This window comes from Chelonus insularis, unplaced genomic scaffold (genome assembly GCF_013357705.1).
Source record: "Chelonus insularis isolate UGA/USDA-ARS -01 unplaced genomic scaffold, ASM1335770v1 contig_64_pilon, whole genome shotgun sequence".
Lineage (NCBI taxonomy): Eukaryota > Metazoa > Arthropoda > Insecta > Hymenoptera > Braconidae > Chelonus > Chelonus insularis.
Window position 1 is genome coordinate 242,719 of NW_023276685.1, and position 26,935 is coordinate 269,653.

The window sequence follows — 26,935 nt, forward strand, 5'->3', positions numbered from 1 at the left end:
AATGACAAATGGTTAAAATTGGCCATGTTCTCATATAATACGAGTGTTCATGAAGGTACAAAATTTACACTTCATGAACTTGTTTTTGGAAAAGTAGCGCGCGTTCCGACAAATGAACCGTTGCATAATTTGCATCGTCTGCCAACTCATGAAAATTATGTAACAGATTTAGTAGACAGATTAATTAACGAACATACGTAAATTAGCTGACGAAAATCTAGTAGATTTGAAAGAAATGTAATTTGGAGCATTTATTTTTGGAGTAGCAATTTTTATGTGTGTACCATCCACACTTTCTATTACTCCAAGAAACCCAAATCGATTTTCAATGTAGGCTGTCGTTCTATTTGCTTCAGCTGAGTCGGAAATGTGATGAATGTAGGCAGATTCTTGTACAATACACCTACAAATTGCCAAATTTTTCTCCAAACTGTTCCTTTGCCGATGTCGAAGCGTTCGTATACTGATCTATAAATTAAAACCATCATTTTCTTCCATTTTTACTATAATGGCTTTGATTAATTCATCCGTATGCTCCTACGGGATGTCTGTAGATACTGGAAATTTTATTTGTCTATCTATTGGTACACCTTTGTGCTCACAAAACGTGCAACCATACTATCCATTGTATTGTTTCATGTTCAATACTTTACACTGAGCAACAGAATCACAACATCCACTCAAAGGAAGTACTTTACTTTTTATATATTGTGTACCTAATTTCCATTTAACACCTTTGGATAATAATGTATTTGCTTCTTCTACAAATTCCTTCAAAAAAAGATTTATATCTGGTTCAATGTCACTTACCCACAAGCTTGTCATTATGATATATTTTTCACGTAATTTAGGCGGTAGCTGATGTATCATAACATAAATTGGCTAAGTCAATATCTGACTAGATTTTGATGTTTAACATTCATCGGTGAAAAATGTATATAAAAGGGTTTATTTATAGGTTGATGGTTCATTTTTAGCTTGCAATTTTTTATATACAGAATCATCATTAATAATAAAATAAAATAAAAAAAAAAAAAATAACCTCTAAAGTTTCTCTTCGTTCGCCAATATGATTAATTACATCATTTAAAGTACTTTGGACTTCACTATCTTCTAACAGTTGTTTGAGTTGTAAATGAAAATTCAATGATACAAAAATAGTATATTACGACCCAAGGCCAGAAAGTTGGATTTCCTGGCGTGTGTGATATAAAAGCCGAGGCAAAGCATTAAATTGTTTTCTTCTGATTTCGATAATGACCTTTTATTTTCTTCGCGCCACTTCTTATATGTATTGTACACAGGCAGGTACCGATCGAAAGACTTTTTTGGTAATGTTTCACTCTAAATAATTACTTTTGCTTCATTATCAAAATTTTGCAATACTTCCTCTTCATCAATTGAATCTTCAGAGGAAGAATCGTTCATTTTTATCAGTTTATATTTCACTATTAAATGAAAAAACATTCACAACAACATAAATCTACACGAAGATGGCAGCACGTTGGCAATTTTGATAGTAGAAAAAGACTCAATAGGATAAGGGGGAGTTAGTAGAGGAGAAGTAAGAAATATTTGAGGAGCTGTGAAACCATTATGAGGAGAAGTGGGTCGCTAACGTGGAGATGAGGGCCAAATGAAACGTGCCACCCGTTAGAGGATCCATGCTAGGAGACGTTCTAGCCCTGTGAGTTATCATCAGGTGATCAAGACCAATCACATGGCACTCGAACGGAAGAGATGGAGGTGTGGAATGGGCATTTTGGAGATTTTGTGAAGAAATTAGTTGGAAGAATTAGATATAAGTGTTATATACCTTACCTATATACTTATAATTTTAAAGAAACATTAGTTTTATAGTTTTAGAAAGTTAAGATTTCTCTACAGGGAAAACCTAGTTTTTATATGCATTCCAAGTCCTTTACCGAAAACCCTTTTTTATATCATCCCTGATTTCTAAAATATGAACCTTGGACTCATCCCGATTTCTCCAACTTTCCCTTACATAAAAACACTTCCTTTAACCCTATAAGCTAGATTTCAACCCCTCTCCTGGATCTTGAGTCAGCCCTTTAAATAAAGCTCCTTCCTTCAATATCCAGAGACTTACTTAGAATCTATCATCTAAACTACTCAGATCTTCTAAATCGCTCATACAACAAATATTCTGTAATATCGTGTACCTATTTACGTGACAATAAACGAATAGAAATAAATAAAAAATCGTCAAGTCATTAGGAATACAACATAACTGGCGACGAGGACAAAATCGGTTCGGTACTCTAAATTCAGTGTATAGTGAAAATTAGCAACTTTCATCCTGAATCAAGATTATCGAAATCCAACATCAAATCATCGTTGATTGGACAACTGGACCTAGCACCCCAACATCAATCGACGATTTGAGAACTCCACTATTGGTTGGACTCTGGACTAGCACCCCAGCACCAATTAGACAACGCTGTACTTTTGTCTGGCCGATTATCTATTCAGCATTTGCTCGACGAAGTAGTAAGTACCATTACTTCAGATATTTGTTGTCTTTCTTGATAATTCTTGCAATCCCCAATTCATCCAAATTTATTCCAATTCTTTCTAAATCCTTCTCAAAATGACTTCAGCACAAGAAGTTTCTACAACTCCTGGAAATCGTGTCTCTCTCGAATTTTTAATTAAATTAATCCCAGAATCTTTTGACGGTGATAGACATAAAATACGTAGCTTCATCAAACAGGTTGATTCTGTTTTTGAAATAGCTCAGCCTGATCAAGTTAAAGCACTATTATTATTTGTAAAGAGTAGAATTGTTGGAAAAGCTAGAGAGCAGATTGATATTCATTGTAACCTCACAACATGGCAGGAAATTTCTGAACTTTTGCTTAACTTATACCAAGATCGCAAATCTTTTGATCAATTGCTCGAGGAATTAAACAGCATTAGACAAGGTCGTAATGAGAATGTTTCAACATTCTATCAAAGATTAGAAGACCTCTCATCACGAATCCTAGCAGTCATTCATTCAACCGAGAGTAATAAAAATATGCTAGCAGGTAGAATTTCTATGATCACTGATATGACTCTCAATCGGTTCATCTACCATTCTCATCCTCAAATTTCCCAAATGCTAAGATATAGAGATTTTAAAAGTATTAATAACGCATTTACTGCTGCAACCGCAGAGGAAAAAGCATTACGCTTAAATCATACCTCTTATTCAAACTCTTCTCAAAAACTTAAATGTCAAATCTGTTATAGAACGAATCATCCTACAGAAAAATGTCGCGATGAAAGAGCTAAACAAAATCATAATCGTACCTCACCTCAGATGGGATCAGTTAATTTCGCAAATCACAAAAATTCTCCAACCTCGAATCAAAATAACCAAAAATTCTGTCGTTACTGCAAGAACAATGGACATACCATTGATGAATGTAGGAAACGCGAGTTTAATTATAAAAAACGTGAACAATTACAATCTTCTTCCAATCAAAATCAATCGAGTAGTACTCACAATCAAAATCAATCAAATTCCAAACTCCAAAGTCAAACAAGGAATATTCACTTTCAAAATCCAAGTAATACTGCATGTCAAGATCAAGCTCATGAATTAAGAGAGCAAACTCCCAATTCAAATCCTACTTTCAATGAAAGCCTAATGTCTTTTATGAATGCAAAAATACTAACACTTGACACAAACGACCTTAGCTATGTCTTAATTGAGTCTGATTCTTCTAATTCTCCTGATGAAAACCTCAAGCTCTTATTGGATACAGGCGCATCAATTTCAATTCTTAAAACAAGTTGCCTAAACTCCTACGAATTACTAAATCACAAATCTATAACCTTAAATGGAATTTCGAAAAATTCTCCTATCCAAACACTTGGAGAATCTAAAATAAATTTAAAAATGAAAAAATTCAACGTCAAATTAAACGCTCAACTAATTGATACACCTACTAATATACCATTTGATGGCTTAATAGGTCAAGACTTCCTCCGTGCTAATAAATGTAATATAAATTATCATGATTCCACACTATCCATCGACTCAATACCATTTAAAATCCCAATCTACGTCAATACTCCACAGCCAATAAATATAATTTCAATAAGCCCTAGAACTGAAACAGTAATTAAGATAAAATTAAAAAATTCACAGAATCTTCACGAAAGTATCATCTCTCGACAAAAACTAAATAATGATTAATTCCTTACAGTACCTAATGCTCTCGTAAAAGTTTTACCTCAAAATCATGCTTTAATCACGGTCGTAAATCATTCTTCTCAGCTTAAACATACTCCAATCCCACAACTTGAAATTGAACCTTTACCAATTCAAAAATTTCTCTTTTTAACGTCACAAGAATACAACCTAGGAAATCGAAACGAAATTCTTGGAAAAAATCTTCGACTTAGTCACCTTAACACAGAAGAACATTTGTCAATCAAATCTATTTGTCACGACTTCCAAGATATTTTTCTTTTACCAGACGACGACCTAACACAATCTTCAGTAGCACTAGTCCCTATACCCACGACAGACAATATTCCGGTACAAGCAAAAAACTACAGGTATCCAGAAGTACATAAGCAAGAAGTCAGTAAACAAATAAATAAAATGCTAAGGCAAAAGATCATAAAACCCTCTACTAGTCCGTGGTCAAGCCCCCTTTGGGTAGTACCGAAAAAAATGGATGCTTCCGGAGAAACTAAATGGCGTATCGTTATTGACTATCGTAAACTCAATGAGAATACTATTGGGGACGCGTATCCTCTTCCAAATATCGAAGATATCCTAGACCAACTAAGTCATGCCCAATATTACACAACTATCGATTTAGCCAACGGATTCCATCAGTTACCCATGGATCCCAAGGACTCGCCAAAAACAGCCTTCTCAACTCCAGAAGGACACTTCGAATACACACGCATGCCCTTCGGATTAAAAAATGCCCAATAATAAACAATGTTTCGTCTATATGGATGACATCGTAATTTATGGATCATCTCTGGCAGATCATAATTCAAAATTAATTAATGTTTTTAAAAGACTTCGCGAATATAATTTAAAATTGCAGCCAGATAAGTGCGAATTCTTGAAATCCTCATGCCTATATCTAGGACATGTTATCACTAGAAATGGCGTAACTCCAAATCCAGATAAAATTAAAGCAATTGTCAAGATGTCTCAACCCGAAAGTCGTAAAGACATCCAAATATTCCTGGGAATGATAGGTTACTATCGCAAATACATCAAGAATTTTGCAACCATAGCTAAACCCCTTACATTACTGCTAAAAAAAGACTCAGCTTTTCATTGGTCCCAAGATCAAGAAAAAGCATTTCTAACTCTAAAAAACATTATAACATCTTCGCCTATCCTCCAATACCCTGATTTCACTAAACCTTTTATACTTACTTGTGACGCAAGTAACGTAGGAATCGGCGGTATCCTATTACAATTCAAAGACGGCAAAGATCTACCTGTATCTTTCTACTCGAGAACCCTCAATAAAACCGAACAAAACTATTCGACAACTGAGAAAGAACTCCTAGCAATCGTCAATTCAGTTGAACATTATAGACCTTATCTTTTTGGTAGAGAATTCACTATATACACAGACCATCGACCTCTTCAGTGGCTTTTTAATTGCAGTAATCCCTCATCTAAACTAGTTAGATGGCGACTACGACTAAATGAGTACCAATATCAGATCAAATACAAACCTGGACGAATCAATTCTAACGCTGACGGCTTATCCAGACTCTTACCAGAAGATAGTAAGCCAATCGAAAGCAACATAAACTTTATTACTGACGACTCGAACTATAACGATTTCATTAAATTCCATTATAATAATCAAGATATCATTGAATATGAGAGTGAAAACAGGCCTCTACAAAAACTAAAAGAAACTATAGTTTTGCTTTAGTCTCAGGATCTAGACGAAAGTAATCAATATTCAGATCACATACAAAGTCACTTTGATGTCAGCAACCTAGATCCCCCAATTAATGGAATCTCTAAATTAAAAAACAATGATCAAACAATTTATCTATTACATGCAAAGAATTTTCACCATGATAAATTGGAATACAAAAACATATTTGAAACCCTCAAAAAATTAAAAACCTTAATCAAAAAATCATCCCTCATTTTTATCCCTCCAACTAACCAGCCAAATATCAAAATAGCACTATTAAATGAAATGCTGAAGTTCACATTTCCAAACAACCAAATCAAGGTCCTTAATACGACCAAAATTACACCCAAAACGCGAGATGAAATCAAACAAATCCTAATAGAAAATCACGATAGCAAGTTATCTGGACATTGTGGTTTTAATAAGACTTACGCAAAGATCAAAGAAAGATATTTTTGGTCTAACATGAAGTCAGATATTAGAAAACATAAAATCTTGTCACTCGTGTCAGATTAACAAAGTTAACTTCAAACCTACAAAACAACCAATGGAAATCATGACCACTTCCGAAAAACCTTTCGATAGATTAGCTATTGATGTAGTCGGACCTCTACCACTTACAGAAGCTGGAAATAAATTTATAATAACTGCGCAAGATGATCTCACAAAATACTCCTTCGCCTATGCCACTCATAATCACGAGGCTGGAACAGTTGCAAAAACCTTAACGACAATATTTACAAATTTCGGCATTCCAAAAACCTTTTTGACTGATCAAGGCACTGACTTCACATCTAAATTAATTAAAGAACTTAGTAATATATTTAAGACTAAACATCTTACCACTACTCCCTACCATCCTCAAACTAACGGCGCATTGGAACGATCACACTTAACACTAAAGGATTATCTCAAACATTATATCAAAAAGGATCAAAGTAATTGGGATGAATATCTTCCATTCGCGATGTTTAGTTACAATACATCAATACATAAGTCTACTAATTTCTCTCCCTACGAATTACTTTTTGGTCATAAAACCTATCTACCATCTTCAATCACTCAAGATTTCAAGTTTCACTATACCTATGATGATTACGTTAGATCATTACGATATAAATTAAACTCATCATTTAAGATAGCCCGAGATAATATAATATCTTCCAAAGAAAAAAGTAAACTGAATCATGATCAGCATACAAATCCCAAAACCTTCAAAGAAAATGACTTCGTATGTATTTACCAAAACCAAACAAAAGTAGGACTTTCAAAAAAATTATCTAGCAACTTTAAAGGACCCTATAAAATTATTAAAGTATATCCAAACAAAACTGTTGATATTCAAGTAGGAAAGAAAATAATTAGATACCACACTAATATTCTCAAACACTATTTTTCAGATGGATCTAATGAATCTTACAATCTTGCTATTCCTTCTACCCCTAATTCCCCTAACAGATCAATTTTATAAAAATGAACCTCTAACTCAATCTAGTGGTATATTCTTCAACAAGAAAGGAACTGTTAGACTCTCAAGCTCAAAATTAACATTACTAACTCACCTCAATTTTACTAATCTAACTAACCTTAGAACTGTCTTACTGAATAATTTCGACAAATCCAAAAACATTTGTAATAAAATCACTAGCAAACCAGTTGAACATACTCCTCTCTTTTATCATTGTAATAAAACTCTAATAATAATTGAAAATGAAATAAGCAATGTGAACCTAAAACACGAAATCCTTAAGCAAATGATCAAAACCAAACCCTCAAGAGATCGACGTGGATTAATTAATGGTGTATCATATGCCCTGAACTGGTTATTCGGTACACCAGACGCCGATGACGCAAAATTTTATACAGACAGCATAAACGCTCTTCTAAATGATAATACTCAAACACAAACCCTTCTCAAAGCTTAAGTACAGATAATTTCTAGCACAATTAAAAATTTTAATAGCTCATTAAACTCATTGAAAAACCAAGAGATTACAATGAACGAAAACGTCGAAAAACTCAATGATTTCATGAAGAATACTGATGATTATCTTCACAAACTCATATTTGAAACTTCTCTAAATGAACACCTCACCACCCTTTCTGCTCTTTCAAATAAAGCCAATAGAGAATTCAGCCAAACGATCGAAGCTATCAACTTTGGCAAACATAATATATTATCACCTTTAATTATTACCCCCGAAATGTTATTAGATGAATTGAAAAAATATGAAGGTAGCTACGATTTAATCGTCGAACCAAACCCCACTAACATTCTTACTTTATATTATTTAATTAGAGTAGATTTAATCTTTCACGAAAATAGTATTATCTTTGCCTTAAAATTACCTCTAGTAAATAAAAACATCTACGATCTTTATCAACTAATCCCAACACCAATTCAACATGATAATTCCTCTATTTTCTCTTACATTCAACCCACTTCCTCACATCTCCTAATTTCTCTTTCCAAAACCCAACACACCTTTTTGCAAGATTTGTCAGATTGTCACGAATACGCTGAGGGAAAGTACATTTGCTTCAACGTGCACACTCTAAAAGCTGTGGACTCCTCTAACTGCGAACTTCAACTGCTATCTCTTCGTCTTCACCAAATACCTCAAGAATGCTCCACCAGAACTATAAGAGCCAACATCGAGACCTGGACATACATTGGTCACAACCGCTGGATCTATATTCTTCATAAACCTTCAACCTTAACCATTGTCTGCTATGAGAATGACAAAATAGAAGACGTCATTCTCCATCAAACTGGAATACTCCATTTTCAAAGTCACTGTAAAGGCTACACCGATTTATTCGTATTAGAATCTAATGACTATGCGAATAAAAATATCACCTATATCGTACCATCTCCAAGAATAATCGAAGACGACTGCTGCATTCCTCTCTATGAATCAACAATAAATCCTCCAGAAAATTTACAACCAGTGAGACTCACCAATATCGACCTTACTGATTTAAAAGTTGCCAACAAGAAACTCAATGAATTCGACGAAATCATCACTGCAAGACTCAACCAACCTTCCATACTATCCCATACCAGTTGGTACACCATACTATTAAGTGCACTGAGTGCCATCGTATTCATCATCATCCTCATCAATTGCTGTCGCTGCTGTGGATTTATGAATTGTTTAAAAAGAATCTGTTGTTTCACCAGAAGTCCACCAAACGGCGAAATACTATCTCCGACAATCAAAAATTTCATCAATTGCAACTTCGACTCAGACTTAAGGCAAGAACACGCAGCAACTTCCAGAGACATCGTAATCTACGAACAACCAACCACATCACCAAGAAGCAAGTCACCACTCCCGAACATTCCAGAGTCTACCGAAGAAGATGAACCACATCAACACCAACTCCGTCGAAGAAGCACTACTCCACTTTAAAAATTAAACTCTTTTTATTACTTCATATAAAAATTATTATTATGTTAAAAAACTAATTTTAAGAGTATTGAACACTACCGTGTCCATACTAAAAAAGGGAGGTGTTATATACCGTACCTATACACTTATAATTTTAAAGAAACATTAGTTTTATAGTTTTAGAAAGTTAAGATTTCTCTACAGGGAAAACCTAGTTTTTATATCCATTCCAAGTCCTTCACCGAAAACCCTTTTTTATATCATCCCTGATTTCTCCAACTTTCCCTTACATAAAAACACTTCCTTTAACCCTACAAGCTAGATTTCAACCCCTCTCCTGGATCTTGGGTCAGCCCTTTAAATAAAGCTCCTTCCTTTAATATCCAGAGACTTACTTAGAATCTATCATCTGAACTACTCAGATCTTCTAAATCGCTCATACAACAAATATTCTGTAATATCGTGTACCTATTTACGTGACAATAAACGAATAGAAATAAATAAAAAATCGTCAAGTCATTAGGAATACAACATAAGTTTGCAGGCCTTGTGGGGGAAGCCTGATCAACCTCACCTCCAAGGAAGCACCTAGGTTAAGTCGCCCTTCCACAATGAAATCTAGGAGAGATCACGTGATGAAGTTACTAATGGAGAAGTGGTTCTGCAAATAAGAAGATTGATTGTGAGATTGGAGTGGGGATAAAGAATGCAGAGAGTACAATTTTGGAGTTTGATAAAGAAGAAGTAGTTTGGAGCTTGAAGAGAAGAGTTCGTTTTTGGAGATTGACGAGAGCAGTTCGATTTTGGTAATCGAAGGAAGTAGTTAGAAATTGGAGTTCGAAGATTGAAGATGGCGAGAATTGTTGGAGGTTGAAGACGAGAGCAGTTCCAGAAGGAAGAAACAATCAAGTAGAGTTATGGCAGACTAGAGGGAGGTCCCTGATGCAGAGAGGAGGTTTCAGAATATCCAGGAACGTGTCGAGACCAGTTTACGACACCTAAATATCCTCTGCAGCTCCTGTAGGGAATCTTCCACCCTTGGGTTGCTTTCGTGATTTAGTTAGTTAATAAATTCAGTTTAGAGTGTTATAGTTTAAATTATAAAAGATATTGATGATTTTGCTTCGGGTTTTAGAGTCATTTATAAGATAAAAATTAGTGTATTTGAGATTAGAGTCGTTAGATTAAGGTTAATTAATGTTTAAATTTTAGAAACGATAGGTAATTATTTGAAACTTGTTCCAGAATTCGAGTTAGAGTTATTTGTTTGTAAAATATTTTTCTTTATTGATGATGCAGAATCGTTAAAGAATGATTTATGATTTTTGTTAATTGGATAATGAATAAGAAAATTGATTTTGTTTTAATAAATTAAGCATTAATGGATAATTGGTATTTGAATAATTAGTAAAGAAGAACCTTCAACTCCAGTTTGTTTATTTTATAATTTTGAATAATTTTGTGGGGTTCAACCGAGGATTTTTGCCGGCCCTGGCCCTCTCTCCACAACCCACATAACTGAGATCCAGGAGATCCCCTGTCAGGACCTTTTTGTCAGCAACATCTTAATTAAGTTTATTTTTAAGATTTTGGATTAGTTTTTAAGATTTTTGAGTCATTGGATATTTGATTTGGATTTTTGTGCTTAGAGATTAGTTGTTTGAGATTTAGTGTAGATGTAAGTTTTGGTCAGTTTAGTTATTCTGGCGATAAAAATAACTTGGCGCCCGTCGTTTATAATGTTTATAAGCGAACCAGAGATGTTAGCGGATAAATTAGTGTCCTGGAGGAAGGTGAATACTGAGTACACCTACCCCAGTAGAAAAGAATCGTCACAGTACCTATTAAAAAAAGTATCCAAAGACTGTTAGGTGTAGTAGTAGACGAAGTGCCGTATGAAGAAGTTATAAATTTAGAACAGAGACAGAGATGCTCATTATGTCATTATTCGGTAGGAATAAAAACGAAAATTGCATGTACTGAATGTAAAAAGCCTATGTGCAGCCGGCACCTGAGTACTTTATGGCTTATTTGTAGTTCATAAATACTAAAACTTTTACATAAATTATTGTAATACAATATTTTTTAACAAATTATAAGAATAAAGAAGCAAAGGTGAGATTGTTGTGCAGGTTACGTGGCTAAAGGTTACCTAGACAAGGCATGAGGAGCAGGTTAGAATAAAGCAGTATAAGTTCGTCATTGTTTTACTGACGAGTAAATCATAGCTAGTCTAGCAGTACTATCCTGATCGTTAATAACATGACTGATATTCTCACTTTTAAACTGACGATTGAATTTTTGGCCTAGACATATTTAAACCCAATTTGCTTAAGAGTAGTTTTCGCTTTCCCAAGTAATTGAAACGTCCTGGAGAGCAGTAGCTCATCAACTGTGATGTCGAAGTCTCAGTTAATGAGCTAGGCTTGGATGTCTTCCTGATAACGCCAGTAGAAGTAGAAGTGAAAGCTGAAGAAGGCATTGCAAACAAAGATGAAGACGAGTACAGCAATTGAGCAGAGACAACAGCAGTACCACGAGGAGTAAATCCAGGAGGTAATCTACGCATCAATCTGAATTCTATAATCTTCCCTAGAGAAATAGATAGTTTAAGGGCATCGAATACCGCCATAATCAAAGATCGATGATTGGTAAGCGAATCACTTTCTGTAACGCCGGCTATCACCAGCTTTGTGTTCATGGTCTGTTGTTTGATATAAAATCCGGCAGCTTACTAATAACTGCACCATAGTCAGCCTGCGTCGCCCCTAACTTGGAGATAGACGCGTTTAATCTATTTATAGCTTCCATAATATTCAGTAAAGTGAATTTCGCAGATCTTTTTGGTGGCAGCTCCGACAAGAGCTCTTTGTCAGAGCGGATCTGACTCCTTCTTCTCTAAGCTGAGCTCGATGAGCTATCAGATTCAGTAGCTGCATTACTGCTTAAGACCATATCTCTCTCCAACATCACAATACTTTTCGTTGAAACTGGCGAATGTTTCTGTTGATTCAGAATAACACTAGTACTATAGATTGACTCAAAACTTAACGATTTGTCAAAAAAGAATCGAAATAGCCTGTACACGTGAATGATAACAGAATAAGAAGGGTGACAGGAACTTCATTAGTCAAAAGGAACACTAAAAATTAGTCAAATGAGTGACTAGATTGATAATCGACCTAGTCCCAAGATGGCTGCCGAAGTTCCGTTCAGCTGGCAATTCAAACTGAGAATTGATTAATTCTCAACATTTGTATAAAAATCATCCGCATTGCATAGAGAATTTCCCATACATGCAAATTTAATATTTTTCAATCAGATTCAGTACGGAATTTCCGATGTAAAAAACTGATTCATTCCTATTGAATTTTTTCTACTCGAAATCAATTAGATTATTTCATAGGGAATACACCAAACACGAAAAAAAATTTTCTAAAAAATTTATTATAACTAATGTCTATTGAAATTTCAATCAAGCATTTGATCTACAATTTTCCACGTACACTTATCAGATTTTTGATTAAACGATTGCTAGTAACAATTTTATAACTTTGCACTTGCTGCAATATTATGATTTCAAAAATTTTTTGTATGTAAAACAATTTGAAAACAAGAAACTTTTAACCAATCGTACCTTGGCGCCGTTTCTCTGACAGTTTGGTTTTGGTGGGTTTTACTTACTTCTTTCAGTAAGTTTTTATATTAGACTAAATAATATCGATCTCAAAAAAATTAAAAACTACTATATCGCGGAGTTGACGTGGTAACTTAATTTGAAAAGAAATATTAATGCGTAATAGATGTTTCTTTAAAATTTATTTTCTTTCGTCGGTAACGTTAGTTCACCGCACAAGGACATCCATCTTCTGGTGTAAAAACCAAGCAATTGGCATTTGGAAAATATGATCTCAAAACGTGGATTTTTAATTTATTATTCTTAACTTTAAACTTTATGGAATTATATTAATCTTTGATTGTAATCATATTCATTTTCCTAAAATTGAAATGTTCGAATAATTAAAAATCGGTATATATCATGTACAGATTAACATTTTGAAAATTATTGCATTAAATAATTACTTGTATTATATTTGTATTAATAAAATATTGCAATCACATCATAATAACGGCAAACGTCGTTTTGAAATGTAGACAAACCAACAGATATCAAAATGTGTATATTACTATTAACGTATTCGGTTTCAGCTCAAAGGCGCTCAGAACAGAACCGAACGTATAAATAGTCCTATTTCTGCATAACTAAAAAGTTAATAATGTAAATGTGCAGACTCTTGTGGGAAAAAATTGTTTATAACAAAAAAACTTAATGACGCGTATATTTTTTGTTGCCTGCGAATAGTTTTTCCAGAATTTTCGTGCAATTTTACATAAAAAAAACCTTGGTTCAAAGTGGGAGGTTGAATTCGCTAATGAAATTGCACTGCTACTGACCTAGATAGATGGCGCAGGAACGGAAGCCCGGTCGGTTCTTTTTCTAATTTGTCACGCGTGGCGGTATTCCTCGTCAACGAGGAAGTTAGACAAATTCAGAGGTTGAAAAATTGCCATTTCAGGTCTTACTTGACTGGACCTAGGAAGCTCTGCATCATCGGACCTATTGACCTCAACTGCCTCAGTTCCGTCATTATCCGAAGAAAAAAAAACTACGACAATATATCCGTGACAAAATACCTTCAGTATAAAATACACTCAACATTTATATTTATAAATATAATTTTTGTTTTGAATTATAAATATTTCTGCAAATAATTAATTTTTTGTGAATTTTTGTACCACGTAACACATACATACAAATTGCATATATATTGGGGGCTGCGTCTCCCGACTCCTTTGGCGAGAGTGCTTCGCCCCTTGACTTTGGAAAAGAAACATTGTAAAAAACATTTACTAGTGTGAAAAACTGGGTCTAGATGAGTGTGTGAGTCGTGAGTGTATGCAGTATGCGTAATGTCATGCATTTCGTTATTGTTATAATTTCGAGTTATTTGAATGAATTAAATTCTTTATTTTGCGTTTTTGTGACATTGTTACGAACCTAACCATCATACCGACCTCGGCTCAATTGACCATTTGTTTTGCACACAAATATTTATTATTTTCTCAGATTTTAACTGTATATCATTATTACGCGAAATATTACCAAAATAAATTTTTCTAAAGTTGTACCTCCATCCGGTTAGATTTACTCAATATTGATAAATATAAAGTACGGATCTCACTTCACTAGGCTATTTCTAAGTTAGTAGAAAAAACTACATCGAACCTAAATTTACGAAAAGAATTTATGAGCAAGCTTTACCGACAAATTTTTGACAAAAAGTAAATTGTTCCTAAAAATCATGATAACTGCCTGTTTTTCGTTCTTTTATTTAAATTTATTCAAATATGTGATGAATCATGTAAGATGTTGGTTCTAATGGTATATTAAATATATCAGCTAATCTTAACAACTTATATGCTACAGGATACTTCGCAGATACTTGCATGCAAAACACACTATGAAACAGCGAGTCATCGATAACGTTTATCCGAACTGAACAATTTTTTAATTTACAAATTCCATCATGGTAAATCTTTCTACTTTCGTTTTTTCTTATTCCATATGCGGACACATTTTTCATTGAACGAATTTTAGACTTTGTAGAGAATAAAATATATTTAGCAATTTCAAGGATACTGGCATATTGTTTCATAAATTTTGTTCTCGCCTTAATTGCATCTACGGCTGTAAGAGTACATCGTAGAATAAAACTCAACCGATTTTTTGAATTAATAAAAGCGATGTTGTCACAAAAGAATTTTACGTGATATTCACTTCCGATCAAATAGTGATTAATTAAATTTCTTTCTGTGAGCTCATATATATAATGGAATATATCATTGAATAAATCACATAAATACACAAATTGGGTATCAATTGATAATCGTGAAATCGGTGAAATTAAAAATGCACTAATTAGCTCATATAGTGTGACAACGTTGCCATCGTAACCGAGAATATAACGACAAGATGTAAGGTGTGTAATTAATTTCGCAGATGATATTGTTTTGAAATATATAACATGGTATAATAAACCATCGTTATCAGCTTTAAATTCACATTTGATCACAATGTCTTTGTTGAGTAGTTGATCTACATGGTTATGGTAAAAACATGGAAATCCAAATACAGTTTTCGGTGGTTGTGATCCTAAATTTTCAATTTTTTTGGCAGCTTCGGAAGATATTATCGATGATGATACCATCAGAAGTTATATTTAATTATTCTGCGAATGTCAAAGGCATTTACTAATATGTATGATGACTAATAAATAACATGTAAATTCAAATTAATTTTTCTTAAAACGTCCTTTCGTTTCGTTTTGTGCCTGAAGATAACAATCGAAACTTAGATTCAAACAAATAGTAACAAAGTATTTAGCCGTGACTTTGTCCGAATAGAATTTAAAAATAAACAGGTGACACGTTTTTTCCGCAACAACTAATAGCTAAATTCAATTTTTACTTTACCATTGTGATGTTCGAATGAACGTCCCTTATTGATATTTATTTTAAATTATAAGAATGGCTAAGGAAGTATTGACAGTCAGATACTAATCTACTATTTAATCTTTCCTCAACACTGGTAATCGAGGTTCAGTACTAACCAACGTATCAGGTACCCTAGATAATTTCTGTTTATTTACTTGTGTTCTACGTCAGGTAATGAACACGGATTCGGATACACTTATCTCGAGAAACTTAGAGATATTTTTTCAAAGGTTGTTTTTTTAAATAAAAGGAGGATTAAGTTTAATAAATTTTATTTTATAGGGTTTCAACAACAAGGATATGATATATTATATTTATATGAAAATAATAATTTATAAAAGTTGTAGTTACCAATAGATTCCTTATGGGCAAAGTGTCACTCTAGTTAATTTCGTTAAAGCTATCAAGATTCTAGGTATGATTGACTCAGACTCTATATCCCAACTACCAGCCCAAGACCGAAGTATGGCCCTAGTAATTAGGTTGAGCCTACTCTGGATTCATTTATTTTATTTGAGGAAAAATATTATAGATTATATTTTTAACCTTACTTCGAAGCAGAGTTATACAGCTCCCAAAGTAAGTTCTACGGAGCAGAGTTATACAGCTCCCATAGAATCAGAGTCAACGCCAGAGATTAGACTGATTATTCCCTAAAAAATGGCTCTTTTTATATCAATTGAGGCCCACTTACACATGCTATTATGGGGTATATGTTTATGAGTCTTGATTGTATTAGTATGTAGACGTGGAACTTTAGTCGCGGCGTTCTTGACGTCAGTAAATTTCCACATCTATTATTTTGTAAGGTCGTATATAAGCTAATATGATGAAATCTCGTCCCTTATCTATTGTTTCATGAATAACAATTATGGTCCTGTAGGGTCTTATAGTTAAGTTTTATTTTCACTGACGGTAAGATAGATTTCTTTCTTTTGAAGGGACGAGAAATCATCCATTTTGACAATTGTGACACCTCCCTCCTGACTCTAATCACCGTCTCGATGATGTACTTATTTATCCATATGATTATAATTATTATATGATATAAACTGATTATTAAAAGTGAATATGGATGATTTCTAGACCATATATAATATACAACCCAACCGAATTAGACATTTTCTTTAATAAGAAAATTCACCGACTTATTAGTTAGGCTCAGGTGGTTGACATTATATATTTTACATTTCTAATTACTATTACATTATCACGAATTAATTGCTATGTGTCTAATACTTAATACAATTATTTAGAACTTAATACTATACCTTTTATCGTGGATAATGGTAATTATTGGTCAATTAATTGTAATCAACTTTCACACTTATCGGTTGATGTTGATGGCAAATTTTCGTAGTGAAGATCCCCTTGTTTGGATGTCCCTGGTACCGGGTTATCTTGTAATGCCTGAATCGTTGGGAGTTTATTTACCGGTTTTCTTCTTATGCCTCTTTTTGATTTCTTATAGCTCCTAAATATTGGAATCTTTGAGCTTAAAGACTTATCTTCTTTACTGTCGAAGTTGAAAATGATTATTGGAACTGGTGGTTTCAATTCATCATAGACTGGTTCCTCAGGATTTTGTCTACGTTGTCTTTCTCTTGGACAATAGCATCTTTGAACCCTTTTTCTCCAGATAAAAAGTAACATGACAATCATTATGATTATCATTGTATATATTCCAATAGTTTCTAAGACAATATGATGAGCAGGAATTTCCTCCAGATCTTGATTACTTAGGTTAATCATTTCTTGTTCTAGTTCACTTAGAGTGGTTTTATAGTCCAACAATTCTGATGGTCCTTTAAAACCAATGTTTTCCCTTGATAGAAGTTTGCTGGATGTTAAGTTGATATTTTCAATATTGACACTAATTAAGTTATATTCAAGTCAGGTAGTTGATCAAAGTTAATTGAAACAAATCCTTGAAAATTATGATAACCTGTTAGTGTTGCGTAATGAGTTTCTTTAGATAACGGAAAAATAAGGGTTCTTTGTTTGTTTAAAAAATGATCAACAGCTGATTGTAGATGGTAATAAATCTAGATATACTATTCCCAAATTACCGAAGATGATTGCATCAATAATCTTTTTAAGTACATATAGTTAGTGTCTGGCGGTGTTCTCATAATTTGAAATCATTTATTTAACCTTTAGTATATAGTTATATTTTTCCATTCTGTTTAATTGGTCTTGAGTACTGTTTGCTAAGATTAATAATTCATTGGCTATCCTGGTATTGTTTTCTTTGGTTTTTAAATAAAAGATAAACTTTTGCTTATACTGCCAATAATTCCAAGAGGTGCAGATCTCTTCTTACTTATACCAATATTATCTGTTTGTAGAATCATTTTATTGATTTGATCTAGGTATACTTTTATTTGTTTGATGGTATTTCGACATTCATGATGCATAAAATATTGTTCACACCATGATTCTGACAGCTTAGTTTTGCAGGAGTTTAAAGTGACTTCTAATGATGGTGCTGATTCCAGTTTAGTGACGTAATCGTTGATATAGTGAAAATGGAGAACATTTCTCCAAATTAATAACCGACTACGCATTCTATTCATAAAATCAGACTCTTAAAATCACAAAAGTAATAATCACAAATGATCCACCTTGCAAGGAATTTTCAAAAACATAAGTTCGATAGTTTAAACCGACTATTCAAACTTTATAGGATACCATGGACACTTAGTGCCTAACTCAACTTCATTTTGGCCATTAATGAAGAAAAGGTTAACAACACAAACGCTCCAACCGTGTATATCTTATAGTAACTCCACGAGACTCCTCTAGGACAGACATTGTGAATTTAAATCAACAATCAAATGATCAATGAGAGCCAACGTTCTCAGACTGGAAGTTACAAAAACCCTGAATTCAACAGAAATAAGGAATCCAGTAAGAGTCAACATTCAATCATCAACATCATAAGGAGCGAGTCTATTCATATGAACTTCTTTTAAATGACCATTCGGAATTTTCTGAATTCTAAAAACAACATCATTCAATTCGTTTTCAATAATATATGGACCTTCCCAATCTGATTAAAGTTTAGGGCATTTCCCTTTAACTCTTGTAGGAAAATAAAACCAAACTCTTTGACCTACGTCAAAAGACAAAATATTAGATATTAAATCGTGATTAAATTTAAGTTTTCCTGATTTAATTTCTAAATTACGTCGCACATAATCATGAGTGAGTTGTAATTTTTCACGAAGATCAAAAACATATTCACCTGAAGAATTGTCATTAGAAATATTTTCAGAAGGAGAAATTCCACGAAGAAAATCTAAAGGTAACCTTAATTCACGACCTAACATTAATATTGCTGGAGAAAATTCTGTAGTCTCATGTCTAGGAGAACGATAAGCTAACAAAAATAGAGAAATCCAACGATCCCAATCTTTTTGATTTTTATTAATAAATTTTGATAAATATTGAAGAAGAGTCCTATGCAACCTTTCAACTAAACCATTAGATTGAAGATGAAGAGGTGTAGTTCTAGTCTTTTCAATTCTGTTACAAGACAAGTCTTGAGTTCATTGTCCATTTCGGAGAAGTGGCGCCATCCGTGCCGGCCAGAGCAAGATTTAGAACAACAAACACTCATGTCGCCCTCTCTGGGAGATGTTCACTCATTGTTGCAGCACCACCTATACTATCATCAGTCCAAAGGGAACTTGCTTGACCTACCAAGGTCGAACTAAGAGCAAACAGAACTTATGAAAAATTCCAACAGTCAGCGCTTCGGTGGCGCCAAGGGAGGGAGCCAGAAGATGGTGGGGGGTCCCGCCAGAATCCGGCAAGTACCTCGACGCGCAAGCGAAGCAGAGTCAGTTACGAGTTACGGTTCAGACACCGTAGAGTTACGGCTGAGTTGTCGTAGAGTTACGATCGAGACATCGGCAATACCTGTTGAGTAGTAACACGCGCCGTGTGAAAAGTTAAGAAACACCAAGTACGGAAGTTCCCGAGGACGGAAAACAACGGTGGACACGAAGAGTGGCCGACCCAGAAGGAAGCAACCACAAAACTGCAGTCTCCTTGCGGACGGACACACAGGTCGAGACGCCAGGTAGTCCCCCGCACGCCAAGCAACCTGCTAGCAGCCGTGATCCATCAGCTTCTCCGGAAGGTATAGCAGCCAAGCAACAGGAAGGTCACCCAAGGTCATCCAAAAAACAACGGACGAGCCTCTGAGGATCTCCCAGTCTTCGCCGTATAATAATCATAAGGGTGAGCTCGACGAAATTACAATTGTACTTATAAAAGGGCATAGAGCGAGCCCCCGTAACAATTATTATTGTAAATGATATTGGCCCTTCTGGCATTTGTCTTGTATGCTTATACCGCCTTGTACCCGGCTAGTATTCTAGTAATTAATTTTATTAACATAAGTAATTACGATTGGACTATTACGAATCAATTATTGTAACGCGTGCAATACAGGTCCGCTTCAGGTCGCGGATTGGTGAATCCTGCGAGTGTACTTAGTTATCTTTGAATAAAGATTCTATAATTGTACCTCTCGTGGACGACAATTCCCTAGGGTTAAACTCCTCCTGTCTATTGCATGCAAATTTACAGGAATTGCTTTGGAACCTCCAAAGACTACTGGAGACCCTCCGACGAATAACATCGGTGCCGACGGACGCTTCTCACACCCGCATTCTGGGTACGTGGTGCAACTCAACGTCGTTGTCGTAATCTCATATCTTCGCCTGTCGTATCATTCTCTCTTTCGCATATCTAAATTCGCATACATATTCCTCTCGTAAATTACTCTACCACCTCGAGGAATAAGGTAAGTGAGAAACCACCTATATACATATATTAAACAGACACCTAAAAATTATATTTCATTGTCTACCCTTCTGATTCAAGACCCTAGAATACCCAGCTATTCCGTATTAATCACACAAGCTTTCGTTTGATGAAATGGATAATAGTGTTGGAATCTGAGAGAGAGCTATAAAGAGAAAATCCGATCCAAACTTTTCCCGCGCTCTTACCGGTGCGTTCTCCTCAGCCCACGTACCTCTCAACTCCCCCGTAATCCCAACCTTACCTTACTATAGCATAGAACAGCAAAATATACATAGTTTTCCCTGGATCTTCCCTTCCCGCTCTCATCACCTCCACCGCCAACACATATTATTTTCTTTCTCCTGGTGCGGAAACAACCCTCTTCGCCAGGAGAACCTTTTAATTCCAAAAAGATTCATCACCTCTTTGAAGATTTCTGATTTAAACTCTCTACCTTGATCTGAATGAATTTCTAAAGGGAGACCATATCTACAAAATATTTGAGTTACTAAAGCCTTAGCAATAGTAGAAGCCTGATAATTAGGCAGAGGAATCGCCTCAGGCCATCTAGTAAAATAATCTGTAACAACAAGTAAAAATTTATTTTCAGAGGAGGTTTTAGTAAGAGGACCGAGAATATCAATGGCAACCCTTTCGAAAGGAGAACCAACATTAAAAATTTGAAGAGAACCGCATGATCTCTTATGAGGACCCTTTTTAGCAAAACAAACTTTACATTTTTATTTTGTTTCCTAGCTTGGAAACGACTGAAATAAGCTCTAGAAAATTAAGCTTTACCGAAACGATTTTCTGAAGACTTCGATAACACACTAAAATTTCTTGAATCACCTATGCTCAAGTTTTCTAAAATTTCTTGAGCTTTATCCTTTAAACAGGACACTAAAATTGAAGCTTTAACTTCATTCGACCAATTATGCAATCGAGCGATGGTCTCAAATTGACGTGGATAACATTTCCACCTCTGAAAACCATAATATTTTGCCGGTTTCGCGAAAGATAATGAATTCCCGACGGAAGATGATGAGACCGATTCAATCAAATTTGGATTGGAATTTAATGAATTATTAGGATTAACAATTCCTGAAGAATTATTTGGAATTGTTTTAGCATTCATCGAATTATTATTATTACTATTTCCATCTTGCGATTCGTCGGAGGTGTCTGGCCAGGGATCCCAGGGCTCCGACCCACCTGGGGCCTGACCAGACGGGATTATCCTGCAGGCACCCGACTCCCTCAGGTTTGAGGGTGAGCCGGGGCTGCAGCCGTTCAGTCATTCGTTACAGTCGTCTCAGGATTCGGAGAGAACCAAGGATGACCGCTTTCTGCGAACTCAATGTAATATACGTGCTTAGTGGTATGGTCGAAAAGAGTAATATCCGGCTTATTGTATTCAATACGTTGGGGCGTAGAGAGCGGGTAATTCCAAAGAATTTTTGCTCTCCCGTTCTCAACGACTGACTTAATTTCACCGGGCACATAGGGCAGCACTGGTGTCTCGTCTATTCCATAAGAGTGCTGAAGGTGGTAATACAGCACTCTTAGGGCGGCGTTATGCCGGTAAATGTAGGTCGAGCGCGCTAATATCGGACAAGCCGATAATACATGAAATAGCGTCTCATCTACATCACCGTGGCAAACTCGGCATCTTGTGTCCTCGAGTTGCTCGTGCATAACATCACGCCGATAGGCGAGGCTGGAAAATACACCACCTTGGCAGGCCATAATGAATCCTTCAGTCTCAGAGAACTAGCCAGCTGACTTAAGGTATTGGAAAGTCAGCTGGTGTGACAAGTCCTGTGTTTCGAGATGACAGTAAAAGTTGAAGGGCTGGAGTGTCTACATCTAGCGCACTAGCGCGACCATATATTTCGGTCCAGTAGGTTTCGACTCTTTCTGCACTCGGGGGCTCATAAGTGACAGGGGCTTGTGGCTTAAGAAAGCGCGGAGGGTCAGATTGGAACAATCTGTTGTCCCTCGCACACAGGCCATTAGCGATCTTATTTTGCCTGTGTACCTCTCCTTTAGGATCAGTAACACGGCTGTATTCAAAGTGTGATGTTCACGTCTGATACTCGCCACGATACGCCGAATTCTTGGCGTATGAGGCCTGTGAGTATTTAAGTGATCCATCAGACTTTGAATACGAGATGCACCCTGTCGAGCCTTCTTGATCTTAATTGCAATCTGTTCGATGCGTCTTTTTAGGCTTAACTCAGGATTGACAGGTGTTCGTGTAGCTAGGTGTTCTGCAGAGAGCGTAATTTTCCGGAGAAAATTATCCTCTCTGCTGGTGAAGTCCTGTTGGTTGGCGCCGTCAGGGGGAGGAGATGGGGGTTCTGCAGTGAGAGAACGGTGGAGCGGGAGTATGCTCCACCTCGGTGCGGCTGTCTCGGGTGTTAGTGAGACTTCGCCCTCAGTCTCTGAAGCGTTTGATACTGAAGAGTCAGAGTCTGACTCATCTTCTATCCGCCGTCGAGACTGAGTATACCGCACCTGCGATGCGAGCGCCGTTTGCGTTAGATGTTGTAACTCTGGGTGCATTTCGCACCACAGAGTGTGCAGGCGCCTGGCATAGCTTGAGGTCTGTGGCTCGCATCTCTCCCAACACTGCATCAAATCCCGTCTCAGCTCCTCTGTCCACCTGAGACGCTGTAGAGGTGGTCCGTGGTCTGCATTCATATTGGCACGTGTCATAAGGCCCCTCCCAACTGTTTCATGGCCCTCATCCGAAGAGGGCCGGTTGTGGGGGGCCGGTGCAGGTCTATCGTTAGTAACCTGTTGAAATCCTTTGCAGGGGTGGTTAGCCCACAGCAAAGGTGGTGATGTTTAACGAAACCGAGATGGATAGTTTCGTTCCCCACGCCCAGAAGGCTATCACCTGTGAGGAGGAAAAACTGGTTGTACGGACTTATTCCATTACCGTAGCGAGATGAGCACCCCTCGGCCAGACAAAATTATTATTACTATTATTATTTAAATTATTATTAATAAATAAAGATCTCATCTCTCCCATGAAATTTTGAAATAAGCCATTCATTTCCAATTTATTTTGTGTTAATTGTTCCTCCAATCTATTTATCCACATTTCCAAAGCCAATAATCCACCATTTGAAGAATTTTCTTCTCGACGACAATCTTCAAAACGAGTTCTCCTTGTTTCCCTCCTCGTTTGACGACGATTTGGTGTTCTTGGCATTTTCAAAACTTTAAAAATATCACAAAACACAAATAAAATATCTCGACACGTGAGACAAATCACTTCTGACACCAAATGTAAAATAATAAAATGAGAACAACTATTATTAAAAGTTAGTTTATTAAAAATGACAGATTCAAATACAGAATCAAAGACAATTCACCAGCGAGCGGTTTTATGGGGAAAGATCGTGTAAAACAATAGGATAAGTCGCGGCGGAGCCCCCGTAACTGGCAGGATTAAAGAATTATATCAACTATAAACCATGCTATTTTACATATAAATATGTCTTGTATATCTTATATTGAAAATTTAATGAATTAATTTGATTTCAATGATGGAGGAAATTAATTGAAAAATAAAATGGGTAATATATGCTTATAAACGCGAAAAAAAAATTCTTTTCACAGGGAGACGAATCTTTGCAAGAGTGGAGAAGGTCGAGGATTGCCTTCAAATCCCACCGCTGCCACCAGAAACTAGCTGTTATGTCCGTTTATTTTTAATTAGATTTTATTTATTTAATGAATAACATTATTCCGTAAGGTTATGATTTAATGGTGATACCATAGAAGGGAAAGGGGTGATTGCGGGTAGCGTGTGAAGGATTCCCAGGTAAGAAAATATAATTGGTTAAGCCTTAAGCCAAGCTTGTCCCAAAGCTGAAGAAAGTTGGGACAATATTGGAAGTAAGTATGGTCGAACATTGTTCCAACCATGGAGGATAACCACGTTCCAATATCATTTCAATTAATTGGGACAATATGTAAAAATAATTCTGACCCAATCCCGAAAAAAAAATCTTCATAATTTTATAATTTTTATTCGTTTATTATAAACAAAAAGTACAAAAGACAAAATTATTTAATATTTTATATTAATTAGAAACTGATGATGGACGTAGTTGAAAGCCTTATAATCTAGAGTAGCGGTAGATACTCGGCGCCAAGTGCACATTCACCTTTTCCCTCTCTCTCTCTTTCTCACTAGCGCGCTCTTTCCCCCATGAGCGCCGAGGCTACCGACTACTCTATACACGAAAAATTTTGTATGACGTCATCAACGCATCTTTATATGCAAATATCTTTATAATTGCTACATATTATGATTTCATATTTAATAGGTAGTTATCTTATATCATGAGCTTCCAATTAAACGTTAAACAAGAATTTTTTATTAATTATTAACGGAGTTATAAATAAGCCACGCCCCTAACAGCGATATTTCTGCTATTCAAGATTTTTTCGCTCGCTGTTTCACTCTACTTAATCGAGCGCTCTATCATGTGTTCTCTCTTACTGAATGTGTCTTTTCTCACTTTCTTTCACATTGGGCTCCCTACAGTGCCCTCTTTCTTGCGTTATGTATTGTTATCACTCTCTTTCACGTTAACCTCGTAATATTTCCTTCTCTCTTGCCTAACCAAGAGACATCTATGTTCTGAATAATGAAAAATGTTTCCCGCGTGTTGTATATCGATTTAAATAAACTTTTTTAGGAATTATTAGTAAAGAAAAGTTTTAAATGATCAATGAAAAATAAGTGTTTGTCGAATAATAACAACAAAAGAATATGATTAAAAAAAGTAAAAAGTGTTTCCCGCGTGTTGCATATCGATTTTAATAGATTTCATTTGGAATCATGGATAAAATGATGTTCTAGATGATTGGAAGAAAAAAGAATTATAAAAATTATCCAAAATTGTTATAAATTTTGTGGTTGGCTTCAAATAATGTCTTATTGCAATATCATATTTTTCACTATTTTCATAAGACATTATTTTGTTGAACTTTTTTCTATTCCAGAAAAATAAAAAACTGGCTTGGTAAAGTAATAAAAGAGCGGAAAATACACCTATGTAGTATAGGAACTACCTAAAATTGTTATAAATTTTTAAATTTTCGAAAAAAATAAAAATAAAAATTAAATAATTTTCAACGTTGTCGTCTTGAGACAGCGCGCTCGGAGAACGCGCGTTGTTTCTAGTAACCTTATTAAAAAAAAAAATTAATTTGGAAGAAGAAAATTTTTTTGGAAGTTTGGTGACTGTCTCCAAAATTCCAATTCGTCACCAAACTTCCATTTTGATCGCACGAAATGTTACCAAACTTCCACTTGCACGTATATATACTACCTATATAAATTTCTGGTGTCTATCTGTCTGTTCGGGGTAATCTCCAAAACGGTTAATTCGATTGCGACCAAATTCAACAGATATGTAGAGGGGGTTGTTCGGAAAGTTATATGCTACTTTTTGTTAATGTGAATTGTTTATAACAATTAAATTTGTTATAAACAATTGAAAACAGGATTTATTCAATTCGAGATCTTTCAGCGGGAAATTTTTTCTTTTACTGAAACAATGTTATCCACTGTGTAAAATGGATATAAACATATTTCTTTTGTTTGTAACATATCATTTGTTGTAAAAGAACAGAAATTGAGTTTTACGATCATTTCCTTTCATCATCAGTAAGAGTGCTCCTGTAACTGGAGGAGTTACCCAGTGAACACAGAATGTAAATGTGATATAACAAGGAAGTAACAAGTTACGTAACTTTTTTGACTTATAGGTGACATAACAATTATATCAAATTTGAGTTTTATGATATGTACCTAATTGTTACTTCTATGTTACGTATCAGTTACATGGCATTGTGATTGTAGTATAACGTCACAATTGTGACGGCTATATTATGTCCTCGTGACCAAACAATGTTACTTTGAAAAAAACGTCACAACAGTGACTCTTATGTTATGTTTATGTTATGTCGCAGCCGTTTCCTCAGTGTAACATAGCATCAATAAAATGAAATAACATCAGTGTAATGTAACTTACGTTACATATGTTATATAGACACTGCGATACATGAATTATTTTGCATTGGATATAATATTTTGTTACATAACTTAGTGATGTTGCTTATATGTTTATGTATATGCTTATTTGTAATACATAACTTATGCTACATAAATGGAACATTAATGGTACATAACTTTGTTACAAGTATACTATGGTAAAT

The 26,935-nt window shown here is 35.2% G+C and overlaps 1 protein-coding gene across 1 annotated transcript; it reads right to left on the bottom strand.

Annotated features, from left to right (window-relative positions):
- Positions 1–14,657: 14,657 nt before the first annotated feature.
- Positions 14,658–15,633, bottom strand: LOC118070556 (uncharacterized). Its single transcript, NM_001414576.1, has one exon. It carries the CDS (start codon positions 15,586–15,588, stop codon positions 14,719–14,721), a length of 870 nt encoding a protein of 289 aa, NP_001401505.1. The 5' UTR covers positions 15,589–15,633; the 3' UTR covers positions 14,658–14,718.
- Between the last annotated feature and the right edge of the window lie 11,302 nt (positions 15,634–26,935).